Below are 17,418 nucleotides of genomic sequence, written 5' to 3' on the forward strand. Positions count from 1 at the left end.
AGTGCACACGTTCTGCTTCGGTGGCCCAGGGTTCGCCGGTTCAGATCCCGGGTGCAGACATGGCACTGCTTGGCACGCCATGCTGTGGTAGGCGTCTCACATATAAAGTAGAGGAAGATCGGCACGATGATAGCTCAGGTCCAGGCTTCCTCAGCAAAAAGAGGAGGATTGGCAGTAGTTAGCTCAGGGCTCATCTTCCCCCCACCCCCCCAAAAAATTAGAGATTCTGGACTTCAGATCGGTTGGGAGTTTAGGTGAGAAGAAGGGTCTGAAAACATATTTGGATGGTCTGTGGGAGAGAATACTATTTGTCTCCCAAAATCCATTCTCCACTTCTACTAAGCAATGGAACCCACTGGAAATGGCTGCTTCAGAATATGGATAACCATTGCTATGTAAATGTAATACTGAAGAATCTGACATACATACTACCTCTTGCCAATTACATGCTGTCCAAGGAGTACTCTTTTTGTTTTATTTATTTATTTATTTATTTATTTATTTAGGAAGATTAGCCCTGAGCTAATATCTGCTGCCTATCCTCCTCTTTTTGCTGAGGAAGACTGGCCCTGAGCTAACATCCATGCCCATCTTCCACTACTTTATACGTGGGACTCCTACCACAGCATGGCTTACCACGTGGTGCCATGTCTACACCTGGTATCTAAACTCGCGAACCCCAGGCTGCCAAAGTGGAACGTGCACACTTAACCACTATGCCACCAGGCAGCCCCTGTTTTATTTTTTAAAGATTGGCACTTGAGCTAACAACTGTTGCTAATCTTTTTTTTTTCTGCTTTTTCTCCCCAAATCCCACCAGTACATAGTTGTATATTCTAGTTGTGGGTCCTTCTAGTGTGGCATGTGGGATGCCACCTCAGTATGGCCTAATGAGTGGTGCCAAGTCTGCACCCAGGATCCAAACTGGCGAAACCCTGGGCCATTAAAGCGGAGAGTGAGAACTTAACCACTCGGCTATGGGGCCGCACTCCCAAGGAACACTCTTAAAACCTGTTGCCGGCAGAGTTTTCAGGCTCATGTTACTCAGGTTCAGAATAATCCTGGTAATTTTATTAAGGTGCTGACATCCATGACAATCAACAGCCAAATGGAGGAAGACGCACATGAAATTCACATGTACACTGTGGATGCCAGACAGGAAGCATGTTTGAATGGCCTTGATAAAATAAACAGGTGTTCTCAAGTTCTTAAAGTGTTTCCATTACTAAGGAGTTTGATAGTTGACCTTAATGTTACCCTAGATATCAAAGCAGTTGAGAATATGAACCAAACTTTTTTTGGTAACAATTTGTGAAGACTGAGCAGCTAGGTGAGAGAAGTTCTACAATTACAGCATGTGTAAAAGAGGGTGCCAGCCTCAAAGAGGTCAACTCTTACACAACTCCTGTCACTCAGGGAAGTCCCTAAGACATTTTCCATGTCTAATGCTCTGTTTTTTAAGGTGTGCTTGCTTATAGGAACCAAGGCAGATCAATGCCAGGTGGCCAAATGGCAGGACCAATCCAAACTAGAAAGGTCCAAGATGGTGATGGGGTGCCATGCACAAAAGGATACGTGTGCAAAAGGTGCCGTGTGCAAGAAGAGAAGATGTGCACCTATCCTAAGTCCCTCCTCCCCCTTCACATCACACAAGAACCCTGCTCACCTTCCCTTAGGAGAGGTGTTTTAGATCATGAGTTCTGCCTCCTCCATTCATTGATTAACGAATAACATTTCTGCTCTTTTATTCCAAACCTGGTCTCGTTCTATTGGCACGGGCGGCTCTGGGCTAAAGGATCCACTTGCGGGTCATTGGTCCTTTGGGGCTCGGTAACATTTCTAATGTTCTTACTTTTGTAGAAACATTTCACAGATTTCACAGGTGACAAAACTGTTCAGGATATGAAATATCCTGAGTCTTGACAGACAAACATAGGTCTTAGCTGAATGGAGAAATGTTTATGTTTTATATGTCACACTGGACATTAACTCTATGTAAGTGGTATAAAAAAAATGGATGATGCCAAGGAACCAATCCATACTATTAGCTCTGATCTGAATCAACAAGTCTATGTCCTTTTTTCATATCAGGAGAAGCCAACCGGAAGGAGAAAGTGGGAGTCAGTCTACAGATGGGGACCACATAGACTCTGGGGAAGAGATCAAAGACATGAATTTATTCCATAAGGCGCTAAACACAGAATCCTGCAACAATTTCTTAAGTTAGAAGAACACAATTTCCGCTTCAGCTCAAAGCAACGTGGGTGCTTTTTACTGTCAGGAAGAATGTCATATTTCTGCTCTCTTCATTCCTTCGTATAAATCTAGTTTCCATCTGGTTTCAATTTACTCTTGCTGATGAACTTCATTTAAATTTTTTTTTTTGGAGGAAGATTAGCCCTGAGCTAACTACTGCCAATCCTCCTCTTTTTGCTGAGGAAGCCTGGCGCTGAGCTAACATCTATGCCCATCTTCCTCTACTTTATACGTGGGACACCTACCACAGCATGGCTTTTGCCAAGTGGTGCCATGTCCGCACCCGGGATTGGAACTGGCAAACCCCGGGCCGCCGAGAAGCAGAACGTGTGAAGTTAACTGCTGTGCCATAGGGCCGGCCCCAAGAATCTTATTCTTGAAAGTCATGGACTAGAAGAAGAACACTTAGAATAAAGAATAAGCAACACAAGATTATGTAATACTTGCAATATACTTCAACTATATTTAGACTGTGTATTAAGTACAAGGAGGCAACTGTGAGATGTTCTACAATACCTAGAAATGAAGGAAACAAGATTACTTAACGCAAGTTGAATTATAAAGTCAATGAATCAAAGCTAAACAAAGCACAGTTCCTTTAAATAATGGAGACTGGCTGAATATATATGAACATAGCTAAAGAAAAAGCTTGTCAATCTGAGGAGTTGTTGGTCAGGAAAGGAAATCACGAGAAAGGAAAAGCAGAGAGGCAAACATTAGCAATGCCCATTTAACCATGTCCAATAGAGAAGGAGTTGTGGCCAAAAGACTTCAAGCATTATAGTCCTAGGCAAGATTATTCCTCTTGTGGAGAAGAATGTGTCAGGCTAGTTATAAATTCAAATTATATAATTTTTGTTTTTACTCTATGCTCACTAAACAATGTCCTAATTATAAACTTGGCTTCCCATCCACGTCAGTCTACAGAGATAGAGAGAAGTCCTGGCTCACATTAATTCAAGTCTGTGTCAATTACTTCTCATTACAAATTAATAAATTGGAATGCTTATTTTAAACAATAGTCTCTGTAAGCCTAGTCAATATATATCTGCTCATGAGAGATGAGACTCACTCACCACGTGCTTATTTAGGTTCTGAAGCATGGAAGCTGAGAGGAGACCTCTAGACTGTGATAATACCCTGGGCACACAGTACTCCATGACGCCATTTGTTTCCCAGATGTACTTAACTTCATTGAGTCGTTCAAATCTCTCTACAAGAGTTTGAAGTTTAAATCTTCATATTATTAAAATATTTAGTTTTTTTTTAATAGCTCATATGTGCTTGACTACATAAGGCACAGGGGAATAAAGAGACACTGCTGGCAAAAGAGAACACTGGTGAAAAGTCAGAAAATCAGATACAGTCCCTGACATAAAATCTCCCTTAGGGAGGTGGCTTGGAGGCATAGTGGTTAAGTTCATGCACTCTGCTTCAGCAGCCTGGGGTTCACAGGTTTGGATCCCAGGCGAGGACCCAGCACTGCTCATCAAGCAGTGCTGTGGTGGCATCCCACATAAAATAGAGGAAGACTGGGGCCGGCCCCGTGGCCAAGTGGTTAAGTTCACGTGCTCCGCTTTGGCAGCCCAGGGTTTCACCAGTTCGGATCCTGGGCGTGGACATGGCACTGCTCATCAAGTCATGCTGAGGCGGCGTCCCACATGCCACAACTAGAAGGACCCACAACTAAAAATATACAACTATGTACCAGGGAGCTTTGGGGAGAAAAAGGGAAAATAAAATCTTAAAAAAAAAAATAGAAGAAGATTCACACAGATGTTAGCTCAGCAACAATCTTCTTTAAGCAAAAAGAGGAAGACTGGCAACAGATGTTAGCTCAGGGCCAATTTTCCTCACATACAAAAAAGTCTCCCTTAGATGTAGCAGAAAAGAGATTCATTCACAAAACTGGAAAAAGGTGCCAAATTCCTAATTATACTTAGAAATCATTTATTTTTATAGTTACTAGTGAATTGCTTAGATGATTCCTCTACATAATGATAGTACTAGATTCCAATATTATACTTATTATTACTATATCTGCTTGTACTGTCTTGGAAACCAGACAAAATGGTTATAACAGAATCTGAAAATAAATAGGTTCTAGATCAAACCTTAAATATTCCCAGTGAAATGTGTTATGGGAATTGCATCATAAAGATCTATAAATATCAGTATTACACATTTCTTCTTGATGGCCAGGATTAGTTCTATATTTAGAATTTCCATTTAACATATATGGGTTGAGATACTTTGTGAAAAGGATGAGACAGGTATAAAAGAGAGGAAATTATTTAAATGGTACTTTTAAGGCTCTTTTCTTGGCTCTCCTCCCCTTTGAATCCTTTCCCACTCTAATAGTCTATTAGACAAAGAAAAGTTTGAGGGGCCAGCCTGGTGGTGCAGCGGTTAAGTGCACATATTACACTTTGGCGGCCCAGGGTTCACCAGTTCCGATCCCAGATGCAGACATAGCACACTTGGCAAGCCATGCTGTGGTAGGCATCCCACATATAAAGTGGAGGAAGATGGGCACAGATGTTAGCTCAGGGCCAGTCTTCCTCAGCAAAAAGAGGAGGATTGGCAGCAGACGTTAGCTCAGGGCTAATCTTCCTCAAAAAAAAAAAAAAGAAAAAAGAAAAGTTTGAGATTTTCAGAAGCACTGATCTGTAACAAACTTAACGAGAGAAGGAAAATATGTAAGAAAAAAAACGATTCAGTAACACCTCTGTAGAAAATTACAAATGGCTTTTTATGAGATCATTCACCCCAAATTTTCCCTAAAGTAAGAAATTTTTAATTTTTTGTATTAATTCAACTCAATGAATATTTAATTAATTAATTTATTTTTTGTGAGGAAGATTGGCCCCGAGCTAACATCTGTTGCCAATCTTCCTCCTTTTGCTTGAAGAAGATCGTTGCTGAGCTAACATCTGTGCCAAGCTTCCTCTATTTTATGTGGGACGCTGCCACAGTATGGCTTGATGAATGGTGCTAGGTCTGCACTCAGGATCTGAACCTGCGAACCTGGGGCTGCCAAAGCTGGAGCATGCAAACTTAACCAGTACTCCACCAAGCCGGCCCTCAATGAATATTTTAAAATCTACTATATTGCAAAGATCTTCACAGAATTTATTATATCTTATCTTAGCCTTGCTTGCTTGGTATTAAATATTTCTTATTTTTTAGTGATAAGATTTCCAAATTCTTTTCCATCCTGGTTTTTCTCAACAATTTATCCAACAAACATTTTCTTTTAGTATTTATTATATTCCAGGACCTATACTGGATGGAGGCAATTCAAAGACAAATAGAGGATACGTCCATCCCAAGGAGCTTATATTCCATTAGAGAGGAGCATATACCTAAATCACTAAGAGAAGTAAAGAGTTACAAGATGTCTGATATATGTCTGAGTACAATGTAAGCATATAATAGTCAACAAAATTAATACTAGCTGCATTTAAGGCAAACCCTCAAATATTGGTGGCGTAATACAATAAAAGTTTATCTCCTGCTCATAGTCTAATGCACAGTGACAGTCAGGCAGCCATTCTCCATTTCTTGAATCTGCTACCTGGAAAACGTGTCCTCCAAGGTCACTGAGGCAGGGAAAAAATAGGTAGGAGTTTTGCTGGAGATGGTTGTTTGTGGCCAGGTTTGTAAGTGGCTTGTATCCCTTTTGCCCATATCACACTGACCCATAACCAAATCTCACGGTCCCAAGGTAACTGCAAGTGAGGCTGGGAAATGTAGAAGACCACATGGATATTTATTGAACACTATCAGCCTCCACCTACAGGGTATAAAATGGAGAACGGTTAATTCTACCTGGAAAAGCTTTATAGAAAATATAAAGCTTGAGTTGGGTTTCAGATCACTCTAATTTATCAATTTCCACCCTACATGATGGGAAACCCAAGATAATCAACTGAAAAAATACTACAAACAATAAAAGAATTGAACAAAGTAGTGCGGCATTCATTCATTCAACAGGTGACTATTGAGTGTTTATACTATGCCTGTTCTAGATGCATGGGAAATATCAGTGAATAAAACAGACAAAAATTTCTCTCCCTGTGGAGTTTATATTCTAGCTTGGGAAGATACAAAGTAAAGAATAACTAAAATAAATAACAAATTATATAGCACGTTAGTAGATGGTAAGAGATCTGGATTTCATTTTTTAAAAAGTGGTCTGGGAGGCCTCATACAGAAGTTGATAATGAAGACCTGAAGGATATGAGGGAGTTAGCCATAAGGATATCTTGGGGAACAGCATTTAAGACAGTAGGAGAAGCCAGAACAATACGTTATGGTCAGGAACTTTCTTGGCATTGCCGAACAGCAAGGATGCCAGTTTAGCTGAAGAGTACTAATCAGGGGGAGAGTAGTGAGATATGAGGCCAGAAAAATAATGGGGGCCATATCATTAGGGTTTCATAGGCCACTGGTGTCTGTCTGAGTGAGATGGAGAGTCACTGAAGAGTTTTAAGCATCGGAGCAACATGATATTTATTAAGTTTATATTCAAAAATTGATTTGTATTTGTAACAAAAAATAAAATCTATAGGGAAAACTTAATAAACGTGAAAAACCTGTATAATAAATTTTTTAAACACCTGTGAAGGACACGAAAGAGGATTTAAATAAATAAAAAGATACATATTATTCTTGGAAAAATACAGCATTATAAATGAATAAATTTTCCTTAAGTGAATTTATCAATTTAACTCAATTACCCTCCTCAAAGAAATCAAGTTTTTTCTTCTGGACAGATAAGTTAATTCTAAACTTCATATTGAAAAATTAAAAAGCAAGGATGGTGCGGGGAGCCAAAACTAGACTTAGCATATGTTAAATCTCACTATTAAAAGAAGTTGCTACTGGCATATGAACAGATGGACAGACCAAAGGAAAATAAGATAAATTCCAGTAAGAATTAAAATTTAGTATGCAACAAAACTTAGTATGCAACAAAGCTGGCATCAAATCAGTAGAAGAACTCATTCATTCAATAAATACTTATTGAGTACCTATTATGTTTCAGGTGCTGTTCTAGCAGTAAACATATGGATAAAAATTCCTGCCCATGGGGATGACACTACAATGGGAATTATGACATTTAAATCAACAATGTTGGGAAGACTGGTAGCTATATTGAAGAAGATAAATCTGGATTCATACCTCACACCATATACATATTCCAAATAGAGTAAAAATTTAATTTTTTTAGAAAAGTGCCTAAAACAAACATGGAAGAATTCTTTATATCCTTGGAATAGGAAAGGTTTTTCTAAGTATGAATCAAAATCTGGGAGTTTGAGGAAAAAAAGTAAAGATTGATAACTTTGACTGAAAACAAAAGAAAACTACTGCATGGAAAATAAACATCATAGGCTAGGTAAAAAAAAAAAAACCTATTAATAATTATCTGAAATATTATAGCCAAAAGGCCAATCTCCCTAATATAAGAAAAGTTCCAGAAATAAAAAAGAAAAAGGTCAGGGGCAGGCCCGGTGGCACAGCGGTTAAGTGTAAACTTTCCGCTTTGGCGGCCCGGCATTCGCCATTTCAGATCCCAGGGGTGGACATGGCATCACTTGGCAAGCCGTGCTGTGGTAGGTGTCCCACATATAAAGTGGAGGAAGACAGGCACAATGTTAGCTCAGGGCCAGTCTTCCTCAGCAAAAAGAGGAGGATTGGCAGCAGATGTTAGCTCAGGGATAATCTTCCTCAAAAAAAAAGAAAAAAAGAAAAAGGTCAAGAATCCAATTTTCTTTTTTTTTTTTGGCTGAGGAAGATCAGTCCTGAGCTAACGTCTGTGCCAGTCTTCCTCTATTTTGTATGTGGGTCACTGCCACAGCATGGCTGCTGACGAGTGGTATAGGTCCACAGCTGGGAACTGAACCCAGGCCACCAGAGTGGAGTGTGCTGAACTTAACCACTAGGCCATGGGGCCGGCCCCTCCAGTTTTTAAAAATAAGGAAATATGTGAATAAATATACTATAAAAAAGATTATAATTAGTATTTAAACAAATGAAAGATGCCCAACTTTACTCATAACTAGGAAAATATAAATGAAAAGAACACTGAGCTACTATGATTTCATCTATCAGATTGGCAAAAATCCAGAAGTTTGACAACTGTGTAACAAGGGAAACAGGTACCAAAATACACTACTGGTGGGAGTTCAAAATAGTATTATAAGCCCCATGTAGAAAAATTCTGTGACATCTATTAAAATCACAAATGCATATCTTTAACCCAGCAATCTCACTTCCAGGAATATATTTTACAGATATATAACTTTATACATGTACAAAAGCATTTAAGAGATAATGTTAAATGGAAAAACCTGACTAAACTATTGGATCTCTTCTATGTAAAAACAACTGGTCATGAGGCACAGTCCAAGAGCTGAACTGACTTGAAGAAGTTATTTGTTTTGGGATGGGGATTGAGGGAATAGAAACTTTCAGTGGAAAAAAAATCAATGAAATGGAAAACAGACACGTAACTGAGAAAAATCAACAAAGCCTAAAGACGATTTTGAAAAGATTAATAAATAATAAACCTCTAGAATGACTGATCAAGAAAAAAGAGAGAAAACACAAAATGCCTATATCAGAAATTAAAAGGTGAATATCACTACAGACTCTTCAGATGTTAAAAGAATATGAACAACATTATGCCAACACATCTGATATCTTATGAAATGGAACAATTCCTTAAACACAACTACCAAAACTAGCACTTGAATAAACAGAAAAGCTGAAGTGTCCTATTTCTGCTAAAAATACTAAGCACATCATTTAAAACTGTCTCACAAAGAAAATGCTATTTTCAGAGGGTGTCACTTCTAAATTCTTCTGAGCAGTTAACAAACAAATAATACCAATTTTACATACATTTCTCCAGAAAATGGAGGAAAGAGAAACATTGTCAAATTCATTTTATAAGACTGGCATAACTCTGATACCAAAACCCAGGAAAGGTATTAGGAGAAAAGAAAATTACAGGCCAAGACTCTCTTGAATACACAGGCAAAAATCCTAACCAAAATACTTGAAAATCAAGCCCAGCAATATATGAAAATAATAATATATCATAAATAAGCGGGGTTTATCCCAAGAATACAAGATTGGTTAAACATTCAAAAATCAGTGTAGAGACTTCTATTCCAGCCATGATGGAGTAGCAGGTACTAAATTTATCCTCTTAACTAAAAAATAAAAACAAAAATATGAAACAATGTTTACATGTATTGGACAGCAGGCAGCACAGGACAGTGATCCTAAGAGATGGATAATAAATGAAGTAAGCTCTATAATTACCAAAGTTTACTGGCTGGAGGAAGTTTCCATGCCACGGCACAGGGAGGGGTATCCAGCAGAAAAAGCGGTCATCCTGATTTGAGGAGACAGAGTTTAGAATTTGAGGAGGCAAGGTAGCTAGAATTCACTTGGCAGATTACTACCCAAAGAGAAAAAACTCCACAGATCTGCAGAGGGTTCCACTTAAGTCTTCAAGTGAATATAGATCAGCACACATGTTAGGAAACCAATCAAGGTTGGAGCAAAAAAGAACACTAGAAAAGGCACATAGCAAAATTCATGAAATTCACACCGGGGTGGAATAGTTCACGCTCCAGATAGCCAGAGTAGAGAAGTCTTGTACACATGGCTATCAGGTAGAGTATTCAGAATGGTATTATCTCAGTAGTGGGGATGAATGATATCTAGATTAAAAATTCCTCTAGTCTCACATACCAAGTTTAAAAGCAAATCTAAAAGATGATACTGTTTTAAAATAAATTAACACCCCAGGAAAAAGCTCAGAAGTACTTAAATATATATAAAACAACCTGACAAACCCAGAGGTGACACAGGATAAAATTGGTGAACAAGGATATTAAAAGAGTCATTATAAATGTAACCCATAGGTCCAAGAAGGTTGAATAAAATATAAGCATGTTGAGGAAAGATACAGAAAATTTTTTTTCATATGTTATAAATCTCTTTAAGAGTTGATTTCCTGTCAATGCTAAAAATAATAACTATGTATTTTGTCATTTATAACATATGATGCCTTAAAGTGTATGGCAATAACAGCAGAAAGACCAAAGGAAGGGAAATATACGTATACTATTGAAAGGTTTTTATACTATAATTGAAGTGGTATAAGATTAATTGAAAGTAGACTATGATAAGATATATTCTAAAACCCAAAAACAACCATCATAAAAACAAAGAGATTGTAGCTAATTCAAAGACAATTGAATGGAATCATAAAAATATTCCATCTAAAAGAAGGCAGAAAAAGAGGAAAAAGAAAACAAAGAGGGGCCAGCCCCGTGGCTGAGTGGTTAAGTTTGTGTGCTCTGCTTAGGCGGCCCAGGGTTTCACAGGTTCAAATCCTGGGCATGGACATGGCACCGCTCGACAGGCAATGGTGAGATGGCATCCCACATGCCACAACTAAAAGGACCCACAACTAAAATACTAGCAACTGTGTACTAGGGGGATTTGGGGAGAAAAAGCAGGCAAAAAAAAAGATTGGCAACAGTTGTTAGCTCAGGTGCCAATCTTTAAAAAACAAAAAAGGAAAACAAAGAAAAGACTACTAGAAAACAAAGAGCAAGATAGCATGTCTAAAGCCAATCATACCAACGATTACATTAAATGTAAATAGTCTAAACACTCTAATTAAAAGGCAGAGATTGGATTTAAAAAATCCAACTCTATGCTGTTAACAAAAAAACTCACTTAAAATATAAAGACATAAATAGGTTTACAATTAAAAATGGAAAAAGATATATCATGCTAAAACCAAGGAGAAGAAAGCTGAAAATCCTATATTAACGTTAGATTTCAGAGCAAAGAATATTACCAGGGATAAAGAGTTATCTCACAAGGATCAAGGGGCCAATTCATCAAGAGAAAATAAAGCTTCAAAATACCCAAAACATAAACCAATAGAAGACAAATGTAGAAATCCACAATTATAGTCATAAATTTCAACAGAACAGACAGAATATCAGTAAAAATATAGAAGACCTGGACAACACTATTGATTTGATCTAATTGACATTTTTCCAACTCTCCATTCATTAAAATCAGAATACATGTACTTTTCAAGTATATATGGAAGACAGTAAATGATAGATATAATAGACCATATTCTAGGCCTAAAACAAGTCTCAATAAATTTAAACTATACAATGTGAACACAAAAGCATTAAATTAAAAATCCATAAAGTATCCAGAAAATCACCAAATCTTTGGAAACTAAACAAAATACTTTAGAAGAACCTATGAGTCAAAGGAGAAATCATGAGAAAATAATTGGAAAATATTGGAAAACATTAGAAAATAATTGGAACTAAATGAAAATGAAAACATATCAAAAATGATGGGGTATAGCTAAAAGAGTGCTTTTAGAAAAAATTTTAGCATTAGATGTTTATTTAGGAAAAAAGAAAGGTCTCAAATCAATGACCTATGTTTTTACCTTAAGCAACTTGAATAACGGGGACAGCCTGGTGGCGCAGGCATTAAGTGAGCATGTTCTGGTTCAGATCCTGGGCGCAGACATGGCACCGCTTGGCAAGCCATGCTGTGGTAGGCGTCCCACATATAAAGTAGAGGAAGATGGGCATGGATGTTAGCTCAGGGCTAATCTTCCTTAAAAAAACAAACTTGAATAAAAGAGTAAATTAAATCCAAATTAAACTGAAGAAAAGAAATACAGAAAACAGAAAAATGAAAAAAGTCAATGAAATCAAAAGCTGGCTCTTTGAAACATCAATAAAATGTATAAACCTCTAGCCAAACTGATGAGGAAAAACAGCAGACAAATTACCAATTACAGAAATGAGAGGGGGCATCACTATAGATCCCACAGACATTAAAAGGAAAATGTGCCAGGTACCAATTTATTGCCTCTCAGCTCCAAACCCACTCTTTTTTGCCCTGCTTTGTAACACCAGACCAGTACCCTGTAAATATTTATCCTTTGCTAGCTGGCACAATGTTAGGCTTTGTCAGTAGGAGCCACTGACATTTCAGTTGATTTTGCTAAAAATCTAATGCAAAATTTACTTGTTCAGACTGATGAAAAAGGAAGGTATTTAGATTCCTGGCTCTGGTGCATTTATTTGGCTCCTATGGTGTGGCAGCCAGTGAGTGGCTTTATATGGGAGACCAAGGGGCACACACCCTTCAGTGAGTCACAGTGGCATCACAGCAAGCAGCTCCCCAGCAAGTTTTTCTGGCAACACAGGAAGTGGTTTCCAGCTTATCAGCTCTGGCCTAAGGCACCTGAGCAACCTTCTTCTCCATCCACCAAGACACAGCCTAACCCTCTTCAACAAAGTCTGAATCTCAACTTGTTCTCTAAATTTGTTTATTCCTTATGTACACTCTCTCAGGCTAGAGGTAGTGGCTGCTCTCTTCATCTGTTATTCCTGTATTCTTTAGGTTTCACTATACCCTTCTCAGTAGTTAAGCCCCTTTTATAAATTTAATGATTCTTTATATTAAAAATTCCCTGTTCAAATTACTGTTTGGTTTCTGTCTCCTGGCAGACTTGACTAAAACAGAACTGGTACTGGGAGTGATGCCAGGAGATAGAACCTCAAGAGTAAGATTTTTGGATTGATTGGTCATGCCCTTAGGTTTAAGTGCAGGAATGAACTCCTTGACAACCAGAAATGGGATGCTATTTATCCAGAGCATGCAGTAACATCACAGTTAACTGTGATGAAGTGCCAAATGAAAGTAAGTACCTTAGGAGCTCTTGACTGTTATGGTAGTAATGATAATCATAAGGACCAGGTATGGGATAGACTGTCTTGAATGCACTAAAGCACTTATAGAAAAAACAACAAGCTCAAATCCTGGTCTGAGAAATAGAAAGCTCCCATAGCAGCCATAAAATAATCCATTTCTTGTAGCCACAGAGCTGATTTTCTTGAAAATCTAATGTAAAATTTACCTGTTCAGGCTGAATTACAATACTAGTTGGATCCATAGTGCTGCCAAGCTTCTTATGTGAATGTTAGGGCACTGATTGATAAAGAATGAGCTCTTAAAACTGGAAGTGGGCATATCTGGTAGACCAAATGAAACTGACAATCTCAAATCCCCTAGTAACTCTGAGACTCCCTTACCAGCGGAAGTAGCTGGACTTCCTATGTCTGAGGAAAGCACTTTTCCTTTGCTTAAAGAATTCTATGACAGCCTCACCTGGGGTAAATGCCTGGCAAGGGGACACTCATTCCCCTCAAGACCTACCAAAACCACTCCCTTATTTCCATTAGACCAATAACTAGGGTCGAATATCAGCATACTCCAGGAAATAATGTACACAATATGATCCAAGAGAAGACAGCTTAAACACCAAAAGAATTATATGATTGTGTGTGTTTATGTGTGTATCTATCCTGGGGAATATGTGCAGGAGTAGATTCTAAGGGTATTAGGCCAAAGAGGGATGAGTTTATTGATATGACAGCACTTACTAGAGATTCTGGATTTAATGTGTTAGAGCCACTTCCCACTGTATGAGCTAACAGCTTGACTGGTTGACTGAAACTTGGAGTCAGTGGCCTACAGTTAATGAGGATGAAATGCCAGAGCTTCTGTGGCACACTGTAAATGAGGGAATGTGAAGGCTTAGGGTTAGGAATGCTGGAGTGGATTTATCATGTGTGATCTTTATGTCCACCTCATAACTATATCTCCCAAGAAGGTCTAGAAGGCAGTCCTGTCCCTAAGGTATTGGTAAACACATTAATGAGGGCAGCACCTGTATCTTTGAAAAGTCCTGTGGTTGCTCTCCTGTGTAGGCCACAAAGCCCATGAGTGACGCCACCATGCGACATCACACGACCATGTGGTCTGGGCTTCCCATCATGAACTGGGTGCTGTCTGACCCAACTAGCCATGTTTGAGCATATACAACAGCAATACTTTGTCAAATGGAAATGGCATATAAGACACCAAGGGCAGGCAAGTCCAGAAGGTAGAAGTTACATGAACAAAATGTTCAGAATCTGACTCCTGTTGCATTACCTCTTCTCAATCTATGCTTACAGCCTCCTGAGGAGTTCCTTATGACCAGCTAAGGAAGAAAATGCTCATGCCTAGTTTATAAATGGGTCTGTACAATATGCTGGTGCCACCTGAAAGTGGACAGCTTCCGTATTACATCCCTACACAGAGGTGGCTCTAACTGTGATGAAGGAAAATCCTCCCAGTGGGCAGAACTTTGAACAGTACACTGCCTGTTCACTTTGTCTGGAGAGACAATGAGAAGTATGGATCCATGCACAGTTGCTCTATAGATCTACACAGATCCATGGGCAGTTGTTAACGATTTGGCCACGGAAGGAAATCACGTGATTGGAAGATAGGTGACAAGGAATTCCGGGGAAGAAGCAGGTGGATGGATGTTTCAGAATGGACACAGACTTGTAGATATTTATGTCCAATGTGATTGCCCATCAAATAGCCTTCACTGCAGAAGGGAGCTCTCAATAATTAGCTGATGTGCTCTTAATCAAAATGACACTCTTTGTCAATCACACTCTCTCCCAAGTTGCCCTAGTACTTGCTCAATGGGTCCAGTAACAAAGTGGCCATGGTGGCAGAGTGGAGGATATGAAGGGGCTCAACCATGGACGTCCCCTTACCGAAGTTGACTTAGCTAATGTGACTACTGAGTGCCAAGTCTGTCAATGCAGAAGCCAACACTGAGTCCTTGATATGGAATCATTTCCTGGCAGAAGAGTCAGCCACTTGGTGGTAGGTTGATTACACTGTACTTTTTCCATCATGGAGGAGGCATAGATTTGTTCTCACTGGAAGTGACACATATTCCAGATATGGATATGCTTTCTCTGCTCATAATGCTCTGCCAGCACCACCATCCATAGACTCACTATAACAGTACTCCATATAACACTGCTTCTGATCATGGAACTCATTCCACACTGCTGCACTGCCAAGGAAGTGCAGCTCTGAGCTCATATTCATGGAATTAACTGATTTTACCACATATGCCATCACTCAGAAGCATCTGACCTAATTAAAAATAAAATAATGCCATTGGCAGAAAAAACTCTGAAAGGATGGGGTTCCATCTTACAGGATGTGGTATATGCTTTGAATTAGAGATTACTATACGGTACTCTCTTCCCCAAAGTCAGAATGCATGGGTCTGGGAATCAAGAGATGGAAGTGATAGTGGCTTCACTCACTATCATATCTAATAACGCACTTTCTAAACTTTGTATTCCCATCTTAACAATTTTGAGCTTCATGTCTGTGGAGTTCAGAGATTCTAGTCCCCAAGAGGATAATGATTCCATCAGGGAATACAACAGTGGTCTATTGAATTGAAAAACAAGACTTCTACCTGGTCATTTTGGTCTCCTCATGCCACTGCACCAAAAGAAGAGGGGGGTACACTATTAGCTTGAGTGGTTGATCTCAGTTACCAAGAGGAAATTAGATTGTTGGTATATAATGAGGGAAAGAAAGACTACACAGAATCCAGGAAATTCTCTGGAGTGCCTCTTAGTACTCTCAATACACCTATTCACAATAGTAGAGGTTAACTGCAAATTACAGTAATCAAAAAAAAAAAAAAAGGCAGGAGTATTGAGGACTCAGATCCCTCAGGAAAGAAGGTTTGGGTCACTCTATTCGATAAGAACCTACTAAGGTTATGGCTGAAGACAAGGGAAATACGGAATGGGTAGTGGAAGAAGGAAGCCATAGATATCATCTAATGGTCTAGTAACAAATTAATTACAAAAAGGACTGTAATATATTTTCTGCTTGTCAGGTGTACATATTTATTTGGATACATTAGCCATTGTCTTCTCTTTCTTGCCATTACTAGAAGTTAATCTTATCAATTAGTCTTTATATAACAGTGTGTTCAGTTGCGCTATGACTAAATCTGAGGAGTAATTGATATTTTCAGCTATGAAAACAATTACTATTGGGATAAGATGCCTCTTCATTTGGGGGAAATGTGAGAATTCCTTGGTGTGCAAAAGTTCAAATGTGTGTAGAAGGTGCATACAGAAGCTGAGTAGCCAAAGGAGGGATATGCCAGTTATCAAATTATTGCCTCTCACCTCTAAATCTACCCAGTTTTATGAACCTGGGGCTTGAATCTGTAACACTTCTCCTTTACCAGTTGGCACAATGTAGGCCTTGTCAGTAAAGAGCACTAGAGGGACACCGTAGAAAGGGCTTTTCTTCTTGCTTCTGTGGTGGTGATGGCCAGTTGGAGGCTTCCTTCAGTAGATCCAGTGATACCTACCCTTCAGAAAGTTTCAACAGCACCCCAGCAGGTCTTGCTCACACACTAGCAAGCAGTCTCCCTGTAAGACTCACCAGGATCCCAGAGGGTGACTTCCGGCTTAATAGCCTTGGCCCAAGAATTTCTCTACCACCCAGTGGGCCAAAGCCACACCCTCTCCATCAAGATCTGAATTTCAGCAATGGTGGAGTGTCTGCCAAGTTTTTTCCTTCCTTGGGTATTTCTTCTCACCTTAGAGGTAGTGGCTGCTCCCTGCATGTCCTATGCCTATATTCTTTAGAGATCTCTTTACCCCTGTAAATAGTTAATCCCTTTTTACCAATTTAAATTTTATACTAAATTAGGGAATATTAAGAATGACTGTAAATAAATTTAACTACTTGGATGAAATAGAATTATTCCTTGACAGGCACAAACTATCACAGGTTACTCAAGGAGAAACAGATCACTTAACATTACATCTATTAAAATCATTGAATTTAGATTTAAAAATCTTCCCATAAATAAAATTCCAGGCCCAGATGGCTTCATTTGTGAATTCAACCAAATATTTAATAAAGAAATATTACAAACCCCACACAAACTCTTCCAGAAAACTGAAGAGGTGGGAACACTTTCCAACTCATTCTATGAGGCTGGCATTACCCTACAAAGAGTTCATAGTGTATAAGGCCATTTACATAAAATTCTAGCTACTGCAAACCAATCAATGGTGACAGGAAGCAGATAGGTATTTATTTGAGAATAAGGGATGTAAAAGTGATGAATTACAAGGGGCATTAGGAAACTTGGAGGTCGATTGTGCATGTGGTTTCACGGTT

The 17,418-nt window shown here is 38.8% G+C and overlaps 1 protein-coding gene across 42 annotated transcripts in view; it reads right to left on the bottom strand.

The window, feature by feature from the left end:
* Positions 1 to 17,418, bottom strand: part of NRG4 (neuregulin 4) — a 121,746-nt gene that overhangs the window by 59,273 nt on the left and 45,055 nt on the right. For 18 of the 42 annotated variants that reach the window (XR_011526674.1, XR_011526673.1, XR_011526672.1 and 15 more), the window contains one exon: positions 11,771 to 11,875. The exons of the other annotated variants lie outside the window; for them this stretch is intronic. Coding sequence is in view for 15 of the 18 variants with exons in the window: in XM_070574252.1 (XP_070430353.1) it covers positions 11,771 to 11,875 (105 nt within the window). In the remaining 3 variants the exon portion in view is untranslated. The remainder of the gene's footprint in view (positions 1 to 11,770; positions 11,876 to 17,418) is intronic. 42 annotated transcript variants of the gene reach the window in all.

This window comes from Equus przewalskii, chromosome 1, assembly GCF_037783145.1.
Source record: "Equus przewalskii isolate Varuska chromosome 1, EquPr2, whole genome shotgun sequence".
Taxonomy (NCBI): domain Eukaryota; kingdom Metazoa; phylum Chordata; class Mammalia; order Perissodactyla; family Equidae; genus Equus; species Equus przewalskii.